Source organism: Pundamilia nyererei, unplaced genomic scaffold, assembly GCF_000239375.1.
Source record: "Pundamilia nyererei isolate P.nyererei 1_Seehausen unplaced genomic scaffold, PunNye1.0 scaffold00025, whole genome shotgun sequence".
Taxonomy (NCBI): domain Eukaryota; kingdom Metazoa; phylum Chordata; class Actinopteri; order Cichliformes; family Cichlidae; genus Pundamilia; species Pundamilia nyererei.
This window is the reverse complement of record NW_005187426.1, coordinates 2,157,264-2,177,489: the sequence shown is the minus strand read 5'-3', so window position 1 is coordinate 2,177,489 and position 20,226 is coordinate 2,157,264. Positions and strand designations below refer to the sequence as shown.

Below are 20,226 nucleotides of genomic sequence, written 5' to 3'. Positions count from 1 at the left end.
CAAGTTCACTGTATTTATTGTTGCTGAATTTAAGAGAAAATAGAAATTTGAGTAATATTAAGTAATCCCAAGTGGAACCATGTTAACTGTATCTGGTTGAGGAAAGTAATTTTAAGATTTCAGAAATTGCTGTTTTTTCTTCGGCTTATAATGTGTGTTTTATAAGCTATGCCATCCAATGCAAAGTTTCTGCAAAGCAACACTGGTGGTATTAGTTGCACTTGTTAGTGAAACCTTTAGCAATGATGATGATAAAACAGCATGCACAATATCTTTTATTGCTATAATAGTTGAAAACCAACTTTCAGTCCATCTCACCCATACTGCTCACTCCTGCTTTATCTGACTTAATCAATGCCATAACTGTTGCAACAGAGGCCTGCTTTGTTCTCTGAATATAAATGACTGCAGATCAAGATACAAGTTTCACAGTACAGTAGTCCTGCATGAATTAGAAAGGACTGATGTCAAATACTGATTCCTGTTCGATGGTGCATTAATGACCTGTGTGTTATTTGTATGAATGACACCAGAAGCTGACTCCTGTTCAAGTCATTGTTTGTATTTTCTCTTAACCTTCTTTTGAAGATGAAGTACAGTCAGCACTATAAATAAGAACTAACCTCAGGGCTCTCTGCACTGCAGTCTCTGCTTGGATAGTTAAACAACGCTCTGCTCAGGCCTTCTCCCAGGAGTTTCCCATTATCACGCAGCTCCTCTGGACTGAGTCCTGCCCGCCGGCCACGCCCCTCCAACAGGAACTGCAACTGCCGCTTCCTTCAGGGTGAAGAAAGACAAGAAAGAAGAGTAAGTCAGATATAGACTGAAAAAACACAAAGACACCTGGGGAGAAACAGTGGCTGCAAGTGAGTGGCACCACTATAATAAAGGCATGTTTTTGTATCCATCAAATGGCACTATCTCAACTTAATACTGTGAAAACAGTTTCTTGAGAAATAAGGGAAAGGGCTCACTTAAGAAGTCGTCAGAAATGACAGCATTTAAACAAACACTGACAGTTCAGAAAGGTCAGTAACACTCAGATACTTTGAACAAAAAAACACCATAATGGATTAAATCCAAGCAAACAGGCAAACAATATGTAAAATGTTAATAGTCTTTTTGAACTATTTCCATGAATATTTTAATGTCTTTAACACAGAGAAGTACAATACACTTATTAAAGCAGTACAGCGCTCTAACATAAACTACATCAAATGTTGCTGTCTATCAAAAGTAAATGTCATGTGATACACTACTGCACCAACATGTACCACAGGTCAGTGCCAGGATGCTGAAACTGTCTTTTCAGAGGAAGCTGGAGGCAAACATTCCTTTTAAGATAAGACAGTTTGTAGAGTGTGTGAATGCATGTGTATGCCAAAACACATCAGTGTGTGTCATTCACACATTATAGTGACTAACACAATAATACAGATGCGTGGAAGTTAGATCTGATAAAAAATTTAAAAAATTTAAAAAAAAAACTTGAAACAACACCTTGGGTTTGATATATGATCGCACAGTTTCAGCCTGAATTTTACAAACACAATGCAGATGGCATCTGTTTAATGCTGAGGAATTTAGTTGTATTTTGTCCATCAGAGACCTTAAGCAATATAGCAAGCATGCCCAGTTACAGCATTAGTTTCCCTTTGATGTCTTCACCACTCAGACTGAAGTTAAAGAACCCTGACAGGTGTGGGTGGGGGAGGTAACTTAACTTAACCTAACTGATTAAAGGTAGATAGATCAATAAATGGGCCATTCTCTCTCTCAGCTTGTTCACAGTGCATCAGTTCTTTATTACTATGTTTTATACTTTATATTACTATACTCTATACTTTATTACGATATTCTATTATCTTTGTTACTTATCCAGATAAATGACATTATAACTCTCTTTTTCAAGAAATGGCTACGAGGATATTACAACCATTATAAACGCATACAAACACAAATACAACTGTCACACACTACAAATGAGTGAAATTGACCAGTTGTTGAAAGCAGAGAATACACACTACTGAATCTTGCACATGTAACTTTTTACTGAGAGGAAGTATGAAATATGCTTAATGCAGGTATAACACATGCTATATGAGAAGGAGAAGCAAGGGACAGAGAGAGGACATTAGCATTTTATAAATGATTTTATAAATGAAAAAAATATATATTATTGATTGGTGATAGCAATCTCTGTTCTGGTCCATTAAAGGACTATTCACATCTATTACAGGAAAGACAAGAAGCACAGATTTTGTATGAAATTAAGGCAATTAAATGATTAGATAAGTAAGCGATGACTATAGACTGACTCAATGCCAAATTTTAGAGGAGCTCGTGTGCACAGAAAAATCAGATAGCTAATATATGCAATATAAACAGCATCACATGTGTTTCCAGTGTCAGCTCCTTATGATGCAAAACAAAGTGTGATAAACTGAAAGTGTTTATTATAATGAGATCATAAATTCCATAGTGTAGGATGATGTGGGTTTTTTGTTTTTTTTTTACTAGAACGCCTGTGGCGCACAGATAAACGCAGTCTGAATGCATACCTTTGCCACGGCTACAAATGCTGCATGAATTGAGTCCCTGGATCCAGAGGCATATCTGACTACATAAAAAATTATGTACAATAATTTTTAGTATTTCTATTAGCTATTTATTTTTTGCAAAATGTGATGCACATGATTTTTTGCCATATCTTGCAGGTCAAATCAGTCCATAACTTTTAAAATCATTTTGCAAAGAAACCCATCAAAACATCTTACTGATGAAGGCACTGATGCAGAGTTATGCAGCCATCCATAACTCTGCATCGAGGAGACGCTGCAGTGACAGAATCCCAGTGGGGACAAATCCTGAAATGCGCAGAATGCCTAAACTTACTGACCTCTGCAGGGACTTAATTCTTCACTAGTGTTTAAGGTAACCCCCTAAACAAAATAGGCATAACAAGAGCTCAGCATTAATTTACCATCTTTTAATACTGTTTGCTCACTCATAATCCCTGTTTCCAGTAATTTCTTTTTTATTATTATTCATGCTGGGAAACTAAAACCACATTTTATGTGAGAAACAATCTACAGCAGTTTTCAGATTTTTTTTAAATAAGTGAGTCAGATGGATACAAATTATTCAAGATCCTGCATGCGGATAACAGTGAGTAAGATTTCTGCACTGATATGAAATTAATCTTTGGCCTTGGGCTGTTGTGTGTTATATATTCATAACAGACTCCATGAAGCAGAGGTGAGATACAAAGGATACAAAGGCAGTTGAAATTGAGTTCTAGGTTGTTTAAAATAAATTTGTTTACATTTTATTCAACGTGCATTAGTGTGCCCATCTCCTGATGGCTGTTTCCAGCAGAATAGTGTCACAAAGCTCAAATTGTGTCAAACTGGTTTCTTGAAGATGACAATGAGCTCACTGTACTCAAATAACTTACACAGTCACCAGATCTCAATCCAGTAGAACCAGATCCAGTAGAGATTTTCAATCTTTTTCAATCTTTTTTTTTTTCAGTCTTTTTCAATAAATGTTTCCTGTCAATATTACTAAAATATATGAGGAATGTTTCCTTTGTGATTTGTGCAATCAAAAATTAAGGCAGTTCTGATGCCAACATGGGGTAAAACCTGTTACAGGCAAGAGGTATTCAATTATCTGGGAAGTATATAATCCTTAATTTATTTATTATCCAGGTAGATATCACTGAGTTCAAAAAATGTCTTTACAAGAAATCTGGCCAAAGTAGTCTTGTGCGTGACAAGCAGATTTCTTTTCCTTGTTAGGATGTTTTTTAATTGACCCTGAGAGACAGACCTCAAGAGTTTTTTGGCTGGGGAGAGAAAGGAATGTTTGTGTCTAAATGCCAAGTACCCACCCTTATCCTGAGACACATAGTCTAATTCCCCTGGCTCCTCAGTGCCAGGCTCTGTCTCACTGTTACTCACACTCATATACCCACAAAACGCTATGCACAGGCATGTACACACATGTACAGAAGCCTACATCTGACACACATTTAAGGATCCACACATTTTTGACATACTTAAACAAACAATCTACATGGTCCAAGACACAGCACACACCTGCCATTAATCTGTAGTTAATGCTATGTTATGGTTAAACATCTGGAATCAAGTTCTCACCTGGACTCCTCAAGCAGCAGAAGGAGCCGGCAACGTGGAGTTTCGGTGGCTGCTATATGGCCCAGTGTTCCAAATACACGTTCTGCAGCGATAACGTCGTTCATGGTCACCTAAGGTGAATACACAAAGCACATACATACACACAGCACAATATATTTCAGTGACAAGCTTTTTCATGTATTTCCCAATACGAAATGAAGATTTACAACTTTATTCATGGCTTCGGCTTAGCAAAAAGGTTTGATACCATTTAACAGATGCAAGATAGGATAAGACATGAAAGTGGCAGCTAACACAGAGACAAGACCTTTGATAAAGGTCATTTATCAAATCAAGTCTAAAATGGGATCTAGTGTAGAGGCAATATCCTCAGGTATAGCATTCCAGGAGACACAGACCTATAATTTATAATTGTATCTATGAAGCACCTTGAGGCGACTTTTGTTGTGATTTGGCGCTATATAAATAAAATTGAATTGAATTGAATTGAATTCATTTAGGGCTGGCAACAGTAAATTAATGGTTTGACATGTTTTAATTAATTAATTGCCCCTCTGTGAATCGCCACCTTATCATGGTGGAGGGGTTTGTGTGTCCGAGGGATTCCATGGACCATGTTGTCAGGGGGCTTTTGCCAAAATATCTCACTATCTATAAGCACCAGGAATGTGTTAACAGACCAAGCTAATCCTCACCTCCTGGCCATTTATCCTCTGCAGGTTGAAGTGGTGAAGACGATAGATGACAAAGGAGCGCCAAAGAGTCAAACTGACCACTGGGTTGCCGTCTGGGTGTATGGTCAGCTGGTCTAGGCGCCTCACCTGAGCCAGGGCTGCCAGCTGCGGCAGACGGCTGATGTTGGTTTCCAGGAATATCATATGCTACCGAAAAGAAACAAAAGTTGGTACGTGTTAAAGCAATAAGTAGTTGTTTATATCAATAACTCACTAAATTCAACTAGGACTTAAAAGATTGGCCTTTGGCAAAAAGGGTTTAAAAGATATATACAATATATTAAAATATTAAATGATGTGATTTTTTTATACTGCCTTGATTTACACTGCCTCAACAATATACCTGTGAGGCAGCTATAAGTATAAATTATGAGCCCTACCACTGACTATTAAATGTATTTGTCTATTGTATATTGGGTTAATGTGGCGCTCTACAAGATACATTACGTAATAAGAGAAATTAACTAAAGGTTCAGGGACAATAACTATGTACTATGATCTGGCACTAGCCAAGACCGTCTTTTGGTGTCATGTCATGGAACTTTGGTGAGTAAGGTAAATAAAAAATGCATTCCTTCCTTCCTTCCTTCCTTCCTTCCTTCCTTCTTCCTTCCTTCCTTCCTTCCTTCCTTCCTTCCGTATTCCTTCCTGATTAATTAATTAATTAAGTCATCACAGCTGCACAGCTAATAATATAACATGGCCTCACCGACAGATTTGGGAACTTGACTCTTATTCGTGGCAGTGTTGGTACTATGGCATCAAAGTTGATGTAGCGGAAGGTTATTACAGTGACAGCACCAGCAGTCTGAACACCCCAGCCCCTCTCCAGGGCCTCCAGGGCTCCAAGTCCAAATAAACGCAGGGTGTCTCCATCCAGCTCTGCCAGGTGACTGTCAGACAAGGACAAGCTTTGAACACTGCCACTCCCTGCCTCCACAAGCCTGCAAATTACATACAAACACACACGAAAACACTCCTTAAGTTAATTTTCTGATACTAAATGCGCAAATTGTGGGGTTTTTTTTGTGAAACTTGAAGAATGTCTTCATGAAAAAAGTGTATGCTACATTTGCTTGAAAATTCAGGTATTGTTGCTAAGAGAAGTGGAACACAAGAGAACACTCACTGGTCTAGTCAATGTCCTGTTTGTGCTGCCCAATTGCTTTCTATACTCCTAGACAACAGTTGAAGTGCCCTTCTCTGATAAGAGAGTCGTGAGAGTAGAGAATCTTGGCGAGTCTCAAGGAGACATAATCTCCGTCTGGGTCTGCTGACACTCAAGGGACTTTTCAGCATAGCAGGGCATCAGATGGCTACTGGCTCCGCCCTTCAACAGTGATCATCCTGACTTCAGGCCGCCAATAGACAAATCACCCCTATTCATGTTTCATATCCTCTTGACAAAATGCAACAGAAAGCCAAAGTACTTTTAAGATTAATCCCTTGATTACTGAAGTCTAATCCAAGATTACACAGAGACCAAACTTTAGAAAGTGTGAGTTTGAGTTGTGACCTTAGATAGGTTAAATAGATAGTCAGGGGCACAAAATATAATGTAAACAAAAAGAGTATATTTAGTTTTCCATAATGAGGCTGTCTCATATATACGGCTTGTTTAAAAAGTCACCATTTTTGGAGAGTGGCCCTCAAACAAAAGCCTTTTCTATAGTCCCGAGTAGGTGCAGTTTCCTCTCCTAGGTTGAAAAAAGGTTGCCATAGATTTTTAAAAACCAAACAAGTACTGTCAATGAATAATTGAACTAAATCAGTAACATGCCTCTTTAAAATGAGCAGTTTGCTACAGGAAGTGTTGTGTCTCAACTAGATTGACAAGCTTGACCAAGTAAAGGGAATGCAAACAAAAACAGGTTTGCACATTTTTGTGTGTATTGGTGTGTAATTTCATACTTTCAAAATCTGTAACGTGTTTACTCTTTGGACAGAAATATTGGTATTAGTATTTTATTTTTTTGTGAATCTGCAGTTTGTTGTCTCAATCTGTTAACCACTGGTCTAAAAGCTGTTAAAACTAATAAACAGTAAGCAAATTGGAAGAAATTAAAATCATAAAGTCCATGTGTTGTCTACAAATTTCATACTTACAGAATTCATATGCTGATTAATTAACTGTGTAGCCACACAAATAAGATGAAAAAAATGAGACAGAACTACTACATGTTCTACTAATTATATTAAAAAGTGAAGACAGTGAGAATGATTATATAAGATTATCAGAGTGTCATAGTGAAACCTTATAGTTATCAATATAACATGTTCAGCCTGCTAGGGGAATAAGTGACACAACTGACTGACAATGTGCTTCTCATCAGGTGATGGATTGATCTTGGTGATGGATTTATTTTTGTGTTAATGTACAGTCGTAAATAAATACAGTAGTCTACATAAGACTTCTGTGAGTTAAACACAGTTTCATTAGTGTTAAAAATAAGCTCACTTGCTTCAAATTATGCTTTCCAGTAATCACAACAAATCAGGCACTGTGTCATTTCAGGCCGGAAATATATACATATATATATACATATATATATATAAAAATTCTTGCAGTTGGAAGTAACATTTTCAAGCTATACTGTTCCAGGCTGAACTAAATTAATCATGTAATACAACCTGAACCTCTCACAATGCACCACTCACTGATGAGGAGTGTCCCCCTCAATCATTATGTTTTTACCTAGACATATTACTCCAACATAGCGAATGTGATCCACCACTCACTCTGTGGCTTGTTAGTCAAATGTCAAGGGACGGTCATGGTGTGGGGGATTCCACAGATGTATTAAAGAAACTGATATGTGTAACAGTCAGCCTTTCTGTCATTTTTTTCCCAGTGGCCAAAAATTGAACTTACACTCAAAAGAAAAACCCTGAAAGTTTAAAAAGCATTTTCTTAAGTACAGTGATTACATCGTATTCAGTCATGTGAAAAACTAGGAACACCCCATCATGTAATAGCTTGCAGAACAACCTTCAAGCCTGGACATTGACTTGGCCATTCAAATACCTTGATTGTTTCCTTTTCAGCCATTCTGTTGTACATTTGATGCTGTGTTTGAGATTGCTGTCTTATACTGTCCAGTGACATGGCCTCACATAAAATACACTGGCATACAGAGGAGTTCATAGTTGACTCAGTGGCTACCCATGTTTTGCAGCTGTAAAAGGAACACAAATCTGCACTACTATGAATGACAGCTGGTCTGTGAATGTACTGATATTGTGTTTACTTTTTGCCAAATGTGGTGTTGTGCGGTATGGCAAAACAACGCCACTTTGTTCATGTTTGTCAAAAAGACACTGTTCCAGAATTCTTATGGCTGCTGTGTTCTTTTCAGAGAAAATAGATTTTTGCATGGTAACCTTTTCAAACAAGCCACAATTTTTCAGTCTTTTTATAATTGTACTGTCATGAACTTTAACATTTAACATTCATACTTGCTAGGAAGGCCACTACTAGGAAAACTGTGGAATTCCGTTAACATGCACTTGAATGCTCCAAACCAGAAATCTGCCACAAACTCTACACTTATAAAGGTGGTCACACATGCTGATGATCAGTTAATTAGATGCATTTGATTAGTAGTATCTTCTTGCAACTTATCCTCCTAGTTCCTAAGAATGTTCTTAGACTGCACAGACTGCTGTGCAAATGTTTTTTTGTATTGTTTTTTTTCCACAACTGTATAAAAACAGTACAAAAACAGTACAAAAGGTCAGAATTATGCTTTTTATATTTTTTATATTAGTACATATACCAACCTTACAAACATGGATGCCAACATGTACAAAGGGTTCAAATAATTCTTGCAACAAGTGCAGTAGAAGGAGTGCATCCATTTTTTTACATTTTTATTTTAAAAACATGTGTGGACATTGATAGATGACTATTTCAGATGACAAGAACTCTAAATCAAAATCTCACTGACTGCAAGCATATATGTTAGATAAAGTAGTAGCAAAGAAGTTTTAAAACCGTAAAATTCAAGTGGGTCGTGTTTCAAGTGCACACATGGACAAAAACATGGAACTAGACGGGGAGACGCCAGACTCTGAAAGGCAGTTTAATATATTTAAGGAACATGCCACGCCTCCAGGATGCAAGAATGCCAAAGGCTATAAATCAGAAGGAGTTGAAGAACAGTGCAGGAGATGGAGTGTAGTATGTAGATAAGTCACATCAAGAATGAGAGTAACTTCTAAACACCTGGCAGCATGCCATCAACACAATCTGCACTGTCACATACTGTTCAGCACAGCTGAAGGCTCCAGGTGGCCCTGAATCCCCTTATGACATGAACCCATGTACACATGCTGAGAGAAGAAGAGAGCAAGGCGGGGAAGATGGAGTGAAGAATCTATCACAATTATACGGCTCCTGCTCGCTCAGTGAATTATAGGGAACAACATTTAATTCAATTAGCGCTATTTAACATAATCCAAAAGAGGTTTTAAAAGGGACATCTGTCATCTCTTAACAACTGAATCCCACCACAGAAACAGCTTGTACAAATGCCTAAATATTGTGAGGTAGTGACACATATGAAACTTTGAACCGAGCTGTTATTTTAACACGCCACTCCATCATTTCCATCTTGTAAAAAGTGAATGCAATTTATTAAGATGCAGGCTTACTGGGTACTTAGTGTTGCACAGAACAGTCCTGTTTCTGTAAAGTATTCCTACAGCTTGCACTGGTTTAAAACATCTTAAGTTCTTCCTTCACTCATATAGCCTACTAAATCTTTTTCTCACCATTGTTCCGGTATCTAACTGATTTACGTGCCTCAAAAAAACAAACACCTGTTCAGGATCTCTCAATTTCATCAATGTATAAACACTACAAAGCCCCTTCCATCTCTTCCCAACTCAATTGCTGAATTTCTGGGTAATAACTCTTCTATTGCCATGCAACCCTTATTGCATCTGTCAGGGGTAATGAGGTTAATTAAATCTAAGATTTCACAAAAATGAATACAATCAAGCCTACATAACAGCCATAATTTGGCAATGATACAAACTATTGTCCCATAAATTTTGGGAGCATGATGATACTATCAAGCTAAAAGTGGCATCAACATTTGTTTCATTCGTTCCTTTCATTGGAAAGGGGGGATTTATCTCTGTATTTAAAGAAAGAACCAGAGATGACATTATGTATCCATGCACTCTATGGGGGAGGATGTTGTAATTTTCTTCAGGGTGTAGTACTTCAACAGCTCTTCGAGGTAATCAGGACCACACTGTGTAGGCATTACAACATTCTGTACACCCACCCAGTGGTGAACAAAACAAGTTTTAAATTTCCTAATTCTCATATTTCCAAGCATTTTGATTTTTTACCCCTTGACCCTTTCATACATGTTGCTTCTCTTTCGTGTTAGTAGTGGTGCCATGGTTTGTAAATTCCCTTTGTATTTTGTCACACAGTACAAGCCAAAGAAATTCAAGTCTTAGCTGATAAGACTATGGCAGACTTCGCATCACTATGACCTGTTAAGCCACGTTAGTAAAGTTATAATAGACCAGTAAAAGAAAACCACTGGCACTGAAGATTTTGCTTTAGGGCCATTTTCATATCCTGGTGCAGGAAGAAAGGGCCCTCTTTGAAACATGTAATAATAGCCCTTAACACAGCGCACACATTCATCTCAACCCTCCCACTTATAATTCATCCAGACTTGTATCAGTCTTGATAGGAAAGAATATGAGGGCATTACTTCCACATTATACTGAGTCCACACTACTGATTTAAACTTTTTGCAATGTCATGTTGTAAATATTTGAAAGAAAAGAACTGTTTTCAGACATCTACATGTGCATCTGCTCATCTTACCAGAGTTCAGAGAGCTGAGGAGTAACCAAAGGCAACACGCCTGAAGTAAGTAAAGGGGTAACTGTGCTGTAAAATAATATTTTAAGGTATGTTTCACACACCAGCTGTTGCAGTATCTGAATATATTACCAGAATGATCCCTACATGTTCTGTCTAGGCCATTCTGCCATCTGTTAATAAGTTAAAATGGTACAGCAGCTGCTAAAACACTGCATTTAAATGTGACAAACAGTACTTTGTTAATAGATGTTTCAAGGGGGCAGGAGTCAAATTATGTGAGATTTTTTTCAGTGCCTGTGACCACTTTAAATATTTAAGTAAAATATATCATTGTGGCATTTTTGTCTTACTTGGGGTCTCGTGGGCTGTTTGGACGGCTGTTGGTCTGGAGTCTGATTTCTGTTCCCCCAGATGGCCGCTCTGGTCCTGAACCTGGGCTTACCCGCCTGATGAAAAATAAACAAAAATTTTCAACAACGGACAAAAACAATTCTTTCTAAAATCCTATAAGATAAAAAATAATAAGTAATAAAAGATAAGTAATAGTGATAATAAGCCAGAATCACAAAAACAATCATTGTTATATTGTCTCATCTTTCTACTTAAAAATATCTGCACAGAGGATGAACTGTGACAATTATATGCAACACAAAAGTTTACACAGCAATGTATACAGTTCCCTCACTGTTGCATTTTTCACTTTTCTCTCCTCCCACCTACACACCCAATGCTAATTTACTTCTATCAGTTACCAAAAAGACTACATTTTTCATTCATGATCACTAATTTAAGTATTAACTGCTCTGCTCAACTTCATTGAATTGTTTTTCATTGATTTGTTTTGTGTACAGTCAGGAAGAACTGCCATATTTAATTTTTTCTTAAATAACTCATGAATGATGGAAATGTTTTTAGTTTTGCATGTACTTGTTTATCAACCATAGAACTAGTTAAATGAAAATACATTTTTTGACTCAGTTACGGTGGTAGATGAATTATGAGCATAATTACTTTGGTAATTATGTAATTACCAAAGTAATTACAATTATTCCTGAGGGAGGCATGAATCGCTGTGCCAAAATTCTGGCTCAAAAGGAAAATTAAAAAGTTGGCTAAAGGCAACACTGTATGTATCCATGAGTTACTTCATTCAAAACCAAGTTGGTAGATCGATCAACTGGAAACCAATCTCCATTGTGAAAAGCTAAAAAGGTAGTAAAAACAGTTAAAAATAAACCATGACTGAAACCACAATTCTAACTAGACCAGGAATATGTAGTATAACATAGTTTGCTCATAACGTCGGTATCTTAACCAGTCACTGTCTAATTTTACTTCTAAAATCCATCTTAATTTTCTGTACATGCTGTGTGTACCTCGGTTCATCAGGGGAAGGTTCCTGTGTAAGGCCATTGGTCTGGGCGGGGCTGTGAGCCGGGCTGTTCTCTGGACTGACTTCTTCTTTAGCGCCATTTGTGGATGGGAGCTCCAGGCAGGCCCTGACACCCTCCCACTGCTGTGCAGCATTACGGATTGCTAGACGCCGCTTCTCCTTGATGAACAGAACACACACACAAACATACACAGAACAAAGAAGGTTTCAAGTGTCAAATCTCCTGAGCAGGACAGAGCTAGCATGCTAATAGAACCTCTGTGTGTTTTCATCAGGTCACAGAAAATCATATCCTTCTTGCCTTCCTCATATATATATTTTACTGGGATACATTGTTAAAGAAAGCATATACAATAAAGTACAATAAAGTAAGACATTTTACTAAAGCAGATATAGAACTGAATTTATATTAGATTTGAAATTATATAGTAATTTCTTAGTCCAATTCATTTGCTTCTTTTGTCACACTACAGCATGTTTGCCTTTTACACCAGAAAAATGTGACATCCCACCCTGCAAGAGAGAAGATTTCTGCCTCTCTGTTCTATTTCAATTACTCTTACTTGGACAGCTGGAGTTGCAATATACTCAGCTAAGGAATGTGCCACTCCTTGAAGCAGGGATGAGTATCAGTTCATGGTAAGTCCTTGGCCTTTGTGAACCCTTGGCTGTGGCATTCACTATAAAATTTTCTCAACACCAGGGATTAAAGAGAGTTAGGTAACTGAGAGACAACGAGTTTCGGCATAGGGTCCATCTAACAGTTAAAGCAGCAGGAGCTTTGGCACACACACACAAACATATTTACCGCAAAACAGATGCATGTGCAAAGCAGAACATCTTAGATCATTTAAAGCTATAAAGTGTCATTTATAGACTCCTTTACAAATACAGTACCCCTGTGAACTCTGTACAATACTCCAGATTCCATCTAAAAGGGTTTTTGTATCATACAGAAGAAAAGAGAATGCATTAAAAGAAATTCACATCTATGAAGCATCCAAAATGTGTACACTATTAATGAGCTTCATCAGTCCCAAGAGACATATGTCAAAAGAAAAAAATAAACTCATAAATAAAAATCCTTATCATGACCTAAATATTTTAGAGCCTTCTCATTAAATATGTTTTGAAGGGCAGACTGATGTCTGATGAGCTGCTTTTTTTCTTTAAATGCACATTTAAGCCTGAACCTGAATCTCATAATTATGAGTAATTCAAAAGATGAATAAACTACAAATCAGATATCATCACCTATATGTGGCATTTTAAGAATGTTAAAACCTTACTGCTTATTATTGTCCTTCTACATACTAACTATATAAAGGGTAATTATGAGTTTATTCACTTCTTAACAGACTGTTGTGTTGCTGTCGTCTACAACGTGCATTTGCATCTTGCCAGCTAAAGACAGCAAGAGTGAATCTTGTCAAACTGGTACCTTATGAATGGTCTGCTTGTGACTCTCCTTCTTCTTTTCCTCCTCTTTTCGAGCCTGTACACCTGCCATGCGCCGATCCTCGTCCTGAAAAAGAAAGCCGGTGCAATCAGAGTGTCGCTCCATTCAAGAGTTCTGAATTATTCAAGAGAGAGGGGAACCACAACAGACCCTGTCAGGACAACTGTTCTCTACACTAGAAATGGACCATTATGGAGGCTGGTAGATAGTCTCACATAAACCGGCTGCATCACGGGATTATCTGTCTGATTTTCAGTCTCAGATAAACTGAGCCCAGCTGTTGGGGAAAGCCAAAACTCCCAGAATGCAATGCAGCCAACACAGTCTGAGTGTGCCAGCAAAGAGCAGGGGGATATTCAGCTGTCTATGGCGAGCTAGTAATGACGCAAAATGATGCTCAAGTCTGATAAAGACAGGCAAAATGCTGTCAGCTGGTAGAGACAGTTAAGAATCCAAACCCATATAACAATCCTTAAAATTAATTTTATAATAAAAACAACATATAATATCAAAATTAAAAAGCTGTTTTAACCTGATGAATAACTTCTTGACTGCAAAGGATGCTATTGTTCAGTGTCAATACATTCTTTGTTTGTGCACTTGCCAAAACAATGAATGTTTGGACAACAGCTCTCGGTTATGAGGCTGTTAAGATTTTCAATAACGTTCCCAGTTAAAATTTGAATGTTAAACATATTCAGGTATTTTTCTGAAACATAATAGTTGACTATTAATGCTCTAGTCTAGCGGATGTGTGTTATCTGAATTTTATTCTCATTTTCCGTTTTTGATTCATAAAGAACTGTCTACCCACCAGTCACCCAGGCATGGGCTTTCACAGCATAGAGGTAGTATGGTTCCCTGGAGACATATATTCCAAATCAGTTATAATATGCTTAAAGAAATAGAAACCCCAATGCTAGACAAACATTTCTGTCATTAAGTCAATGCTGTGTGTCTCCCTAAAGTAAACTCTGAAAATGTAACTGATTTGTATCAGGAATTGGCAGCTGAAGTGTGGTGGAGGTGCTTTTATTGGACCACAATAATCCTGAAATTTGCTAATCCTGAAACCTCTTATGATTCAAGTAAAAACATTTTGAAATCTGAGTTACATGTTTTGTTTTTTGGGGGTTTGGTTTTACTTCATATCAGCACTATGTTTTGAGGGCAAGGTGTGTGGTACTTACAGATTCCTTTAAAGTGCAAGCTCAGACCTGGGTGCTCTCTGCCTGACAGCTTCTAAAAGCACGCTGACATTTCATGATAGCACATTTCTGGCAAACTGTACGACAAAAATGATTTCATGTTTTCTGAGAATAATCACTGTTTTGCTACATACACTGTGTGTAAAATATATGTAAATGTGTAGCTTAGAGTCATAACTTAGTCACTGAACCACTTTGCTTTTAGCATAAAACAGAGCATAATAAATGCAGTACCACAGTCAGACTCCAGAATATAGCACTGTAAAGTTGTTCATACAACTTGGTGATACAGAGTGACAGTGAATGGGAAACTATGTGGGTTCAAAATAAATTTGAAGTGTGAAATCGTAAAAATGTTTATTTCAAGAATGAGTCGCTCTCAAGAATCAACATGTACGCTGCCTTCAGGAACATCAGAGGGACAAAAAGTTTGGACCATTAGCTTAACATGCAAGTGTAATGAGAATATGGCATAGGTTTATTAAATATCAACCACAGCAAAGTCATAAGCTGTGAAGGTTTAATCGCTTTAAGGCAGCTCTTTGCTTCTAAAAGTATTTGTGAATATTTCTTCCCTATTTTTAATAAGCAAAATATAGCAAAACAAACAGTGTAACACAGTGTTCTCTGATTGTAGCTGTGCAATTTGTTGTAAGAAGAAAATAAAAATATCTGAAAGGACAACAAAATATCTTAACAGTCACAGCTGAACTGGTTAACTGGTGGCTGATGTCCTGTTTATCACTTTTAAACACACACAGTCGAACACATCAGTCTTACTGTGATGCGCTTCATGTCCAGCTGTCTGAGATGAAGCACACAGCGCAGGACGGCCTGCTTGTACCATGTCTCCAGGGCTACAGGATTCCCATCCAGCGTGAGCTCAGAAAGGGAGCACGACTCTCCAAGGCAGGCTAGCTGGTCAAAACTAGAAACAAAGGATGAATGTTTTAAACACACTCGTGAATTTCAGTGGGGGGGGGTACTTTTCCAGTACAAAGACTGGCTACGCTAAATGCTTTACGGTCAGTAGCAAATACTGGGAAGTCATGCAGACACTTGAATTCCTGCACTCTGCCTGAGTGCCATTTAACTCAACGTAAGTTAGTCATATCCAAGTTTGATTCTCATATAGCAAAGAACTCTTATCAATTATAATTTGTTGTATTACACATTACAGAAAACATTGCAATCTACTACTACTGATCAGCACCTTAGCTAAGGAGTTAGACAATCCTTACCCTATGTTTTATGTTCTCTGTTACTGGTTGTTGAAATCAGATAGGCCACTGTTCAGTGTGGAATATGCTGCTAAAAAGTGGCTGTCTCTGTATGTTTATATGCTTTTATACATCAGTCTCTAATTTTTTGGTTCCCTCTCTGGTTCCCTCGCTTTTTTAAATGCATGTGTAAAAAATTAAATTATTATGGCTTTAGCTCTCACAAAATTTCACCAGGATTTTTCCCCAGAGTCAGAACAACATTAGGCAAAAAAGCTTTCAAATATAAGCTACAGATGGACCTGAAATTGTACAGCTGGGAATTTGGGTACTCTTGGTCAATGGACTGCTCTCAAAGCTCTACTGTAATTTATTTGAAATTTGATCTATTTTTACCTTATTGCATTTAATTTGAATTTGTATGACAACTGTGCATGTGTTTTATACAATGTCCCCTGCCCTCAGGTCACTTTTGAAAAAAATTGACAATTTTAAATGAGACTTTGAGTAAATGATATTAAAAATATGTATATAAAAATACATTTTGCAGAACCTGAATCATCCACCAGACAATCTCACTATCTTCGTTTTATTCCTGACACATTTTGTCTTGCTTCGTATTGACAGAATGGAGCCGGGCTAACACATGCCATGTTAAGCTGGTAATTCAGCAGGCACTCTGGCAGCCTGACATTACTCAGGGGGCAATGAAGAGAGACAAATCTGCTACACTGTTGATATCACCCTATGGCAAAAGGAAACATGAAAAAGCAAAGTCACGCCATGCACAGCAGGGGATATTCTATCGTTGCTAATTTATGATAATAACCTTGATGAATCATTTGCCTGGAACCACTCAAAGTCCTAGTACACTGTGCCTGTTCCTAGCCAGAGGTTTAACTAAATGCTAAACACCATGCTGGAGATACCAGGGGTCTTCCAATCTCAAACACTTGCAGTAGCTTAGACCCTTTCTGTTACGGAATATTAATTCCTACCATAAAAATATAAAAGAGACATAAAATAATAAACATAATAAAGAGATGCTTGAGTGCATCTAACACATTCTGCCTAATTGGTGTATTCATAATAAGGAATAATAATAACATTAATGATGAAGACCAGAACCTTTACAAAAACAGAACTTCTAATTCTTGCACCATCCACCAGTTTCTGATTGCTACTAATGGTCCAATAAAAAGTGAATATCAAAACTATTTTTAAGATGTGAGTACAGAGTGCGGTGTGAATGAAAACTGTAGCTTCAGGCTTTATCTATACTAGCACTACCCTGCACATATTCTTCAGTGACTTATTGGTAATTATTAGTTCTGCTTTGATCCTATTTTCATAGGGTGTCTTGTTTGTTTTGTTTTGTTTTGTTTTGTTTTAAAAATCAATATCAATGTAAGCTCAAATGAATATTTCAGTCTTAATATTATTTCATGAGAGATGTTTGATCCAAGATCCTGAACTGGGTAAAGTGACTCCATCAAGGTGGTGAGTGTGCTCTGTCTCTTTACCTAGCAACAGAGCACAGCTGTTCTCCTATCAGCACTAAAGAGTTCAAAAAGGTGCACACACGCTAACCAGCCTTCTATACTGCCACTACATGAGTACATTAAAGACGATACATTAAAATACCCTATCATGGAGCAGGATAAATGATACATATATGTTTCGCATAATCAAAATTTACTTATATTTTTATTCACATATTATATCTGGAACTAGATGTCACTGTAAAATCAGAAGTTTAAGAATATAGGATTTTATTCCTTGCGACTATGTCATGATTCTCACAATGTGTGAAGCATGGAGACACAAGAACAGCAAAGCTGGTTTGGACTGTCAGCTCAGATCTATCAGAGCACAAGGTGACTATGGTCAAGGGAGCCAATGATCCCACAGAAATTATCCTCCACTAGGCAAAAATAAAGCAAATGGCCTCATTTAGTGCTAAGATGATGCTGTGTTAAGTTTATTCTATGAGGTTTTTATTGCTGGGCTCAGAAATGAAGAAGAAAAGAAAAGAAAGGAGGACAGATACTGGAAAAAAGTGTGTAAAGCTGTCTGACAGTTAGCACTAAGACAAAAAAAATCATACCTCTCATTCATCCTACATGCCCTTACCTAGGTATATTTTCCATTAATTCATCCAACCTCCAAATCTGTCATCAATAATTATCTTCTCACAACCTGCTTCTTTGTTGCCCAAATAACTTTAAACATTCTCACACCCATTTCTTAGGTAACAGATGATTAAATACTAACAATAAAGAGCACATCGAGGATTTGTTATTTTCTAGGTTGCAGAAATTGCCCACTACAGCAAATCTGTGAGTGTGTCTGGCTGTGGGTGTGTATTCTCTGCCCAAAGCCATGGGAGGGGACGTGGCACTGTCCGGCCACCATCCCTATTTCTATCCTGCGGGGAGGAGGGAGTTAAGCGGTACAAGCTCTTACCTGGTGATGTTGTTGCAGCTGAGAAAGAGGCGCTGCAATAAGGGCAGGCGGTCCACCTCAGTCTATAAAGAGAAAGAGGGAGAGGGAAGACAGAGAGATGGAGGGATGTGAAGATGAGAAGGTGCTCAGGAAGAGGGCACTGCATCGTCACTGTCGTCAAGGCTCTGTATCCCTCTCCATTCCCTCAGTCACCTTGCAGCTCTCAGCTCCAGCATGCAGCATCCCCATCCACCCTGCGCATGCACACACACATACACACACACATACAGCATGCTGCCTTGTCTGCACATGGAGAGGAGGGGCAACAGAGAGAGAGAGAGAGAGAGAGAGGAAAAGAGCGAGAATAGATAGAATATGAGGAGGAAAGGGGGGAGGGGAGGGGAGAGTGGAGAATGTGCTGCGCTAATGCAGAGATCCCCTGCTGCAGGAAGCTAACTTGAAATGCTCAGTGGAAAGCATAGTGATATAAAACGAGCAGCTTACTAAGGTAGTGCACCTCATCATGCAATAGCTGGAGAAAATTCAGTGGAAACTGACAGGGATGTGGAGAGTTTTACCATCAGGCAGGCTCAGCATCAAAAATCGATGCACAATTTACTGAGGGGGTGGGGGAAAAGCAGCAGCTGGGCAGCTGGCACGCTGAATTGGACACACAGGGACAAGTGCAATGTCATAATCACGTAAACTATTTGGATGACAGCATGGGGTAAATCACATTCTCTAGTATCAAGGTCTGGGCTTTCTTTATGTGTGTCGCTGGACAATGTTGGCTATACTGGAAGCAAAGAGGACACTCCCATCAGCAGTCTGACTGGGCTGCGTCACTATCCACCCACACTGCAGCCAATGCCTCACAAACCTCCTTCAGTTTCCTGCTAGGCTCTGTTCTATTATGAGGTTAGACTGGTGTTCAGGTCATGCTAGCACCCCTGCAGAAGAACAGTGCAGCCAGGTTTTGTCATTTAGAAATCCACAAAATTCCCTCCCACACAAGCATATAGATATAACACAGTTATGCAACACTGCGTTATCAACTGCATATAAGACCAACAAGCTGAGTACAGTATATTTACTACAGATAGAGTAGTAGGCTATGCAACATCAGCAGTAGTGCTAGAGATACTGATAACTGTGAAAGATTTCTACAGAAAAAACTGGGGAGGAGGTTTTTCCTGCTGACAATAGGCTGGGTTAACCTTAGATAGGTCATCAGTCCATCACATGACCAACACAAAACTCACAAGGCCAATGCCAAAGATCATCTGTAGGAAGCTGGAGTACCGAGAGAAACTCCATACAGACACAGTGCTAACAATGGTAACCACTGCATCACTGTGCCGTTCCTCCCCTACAATTATACACATCAAAACTCAGTTAAAAGAAACATTTAATATTTACAACTTGGCTTTTTTAAGCTAGTAAACAACCTACACACAATTTTTAAGTTCTGCATGAGATTTTAGCAAGATGTTTTAGCTTGTTTAACACATTAATTTACATTAGTTTACACTATGCCTCCTTATCTAGACTTCTGCGTCATGATAACCAAAAATGTTGAATTAGAAATACGTGCATGAAATAGTGGTGAGACAAGGAGTTAGTAAACACTAAATCAGGGTTGTAAACTCAAATTTCTAATTGGCACATAAGGTGGGTCCTGTGCGGTATATGTAATACAGTTTTTCTCAGTCGCTTTGGTGCGTTTCTCAGATCAGAATTGAAATTCTCA

At 38.1% G+C, this 20,226-nt stretch overlaps 1 protein-coding gene across 3 annotated transcripts in view; it reads right to left on the bottom strand.

Annotated features, from left to right (window-relative positions):
• lrrc49 (leucine rich repeat containing 49) overlaps window positions 1-20,226 on the bottom strand; it is a 32,488-nt gene that overhangs the window by 2,471 nt on the left and 9,791 nt on the right. For 2 of the 3 annotated variants that reach the window (XM_005727600.1, XM_005727599.1), the window contains exons 10-18: window positions 18,498-18,559; window positions 15,592-15,739; window positions 13,586-13,669; window positions 12,128-12,303; window positions 11,102-11,197; window positions 5,607-5,841; window positions 4,859-5,044; window positions 4,164-4,273; window positions 624-777 (exon numbers count right to left, since the gene is read on the bottom strand). In XM_005727600.1, coding sequence (XP_005727657.1) covers window positions 624-777; window positions 4,164-4,273; window positions 4,859-5,044; window positions 5,607-5,841; window positions 11,102-11,197; window positions 12,128-12,303; window positions 13,586-13,669; window positions 15,592-15,739; window positions 18,498-18,559 — 1,251 coding nt within the window. The remainder of the gene's footprint in view (window positions 1-623; window positions 778-4,163; window positions 4,274-4,858; window positions 5,045-5,606; window positions 5,842-11,101; window positions 11,198-12,127; window positions 12,304-13,585; window positions 13,670-15,591; window positions 15,740-18,497; window positions 18,560-20,226) is intronic. The other variant, XM_005727601.1, reaches the window with a different exon arrangement.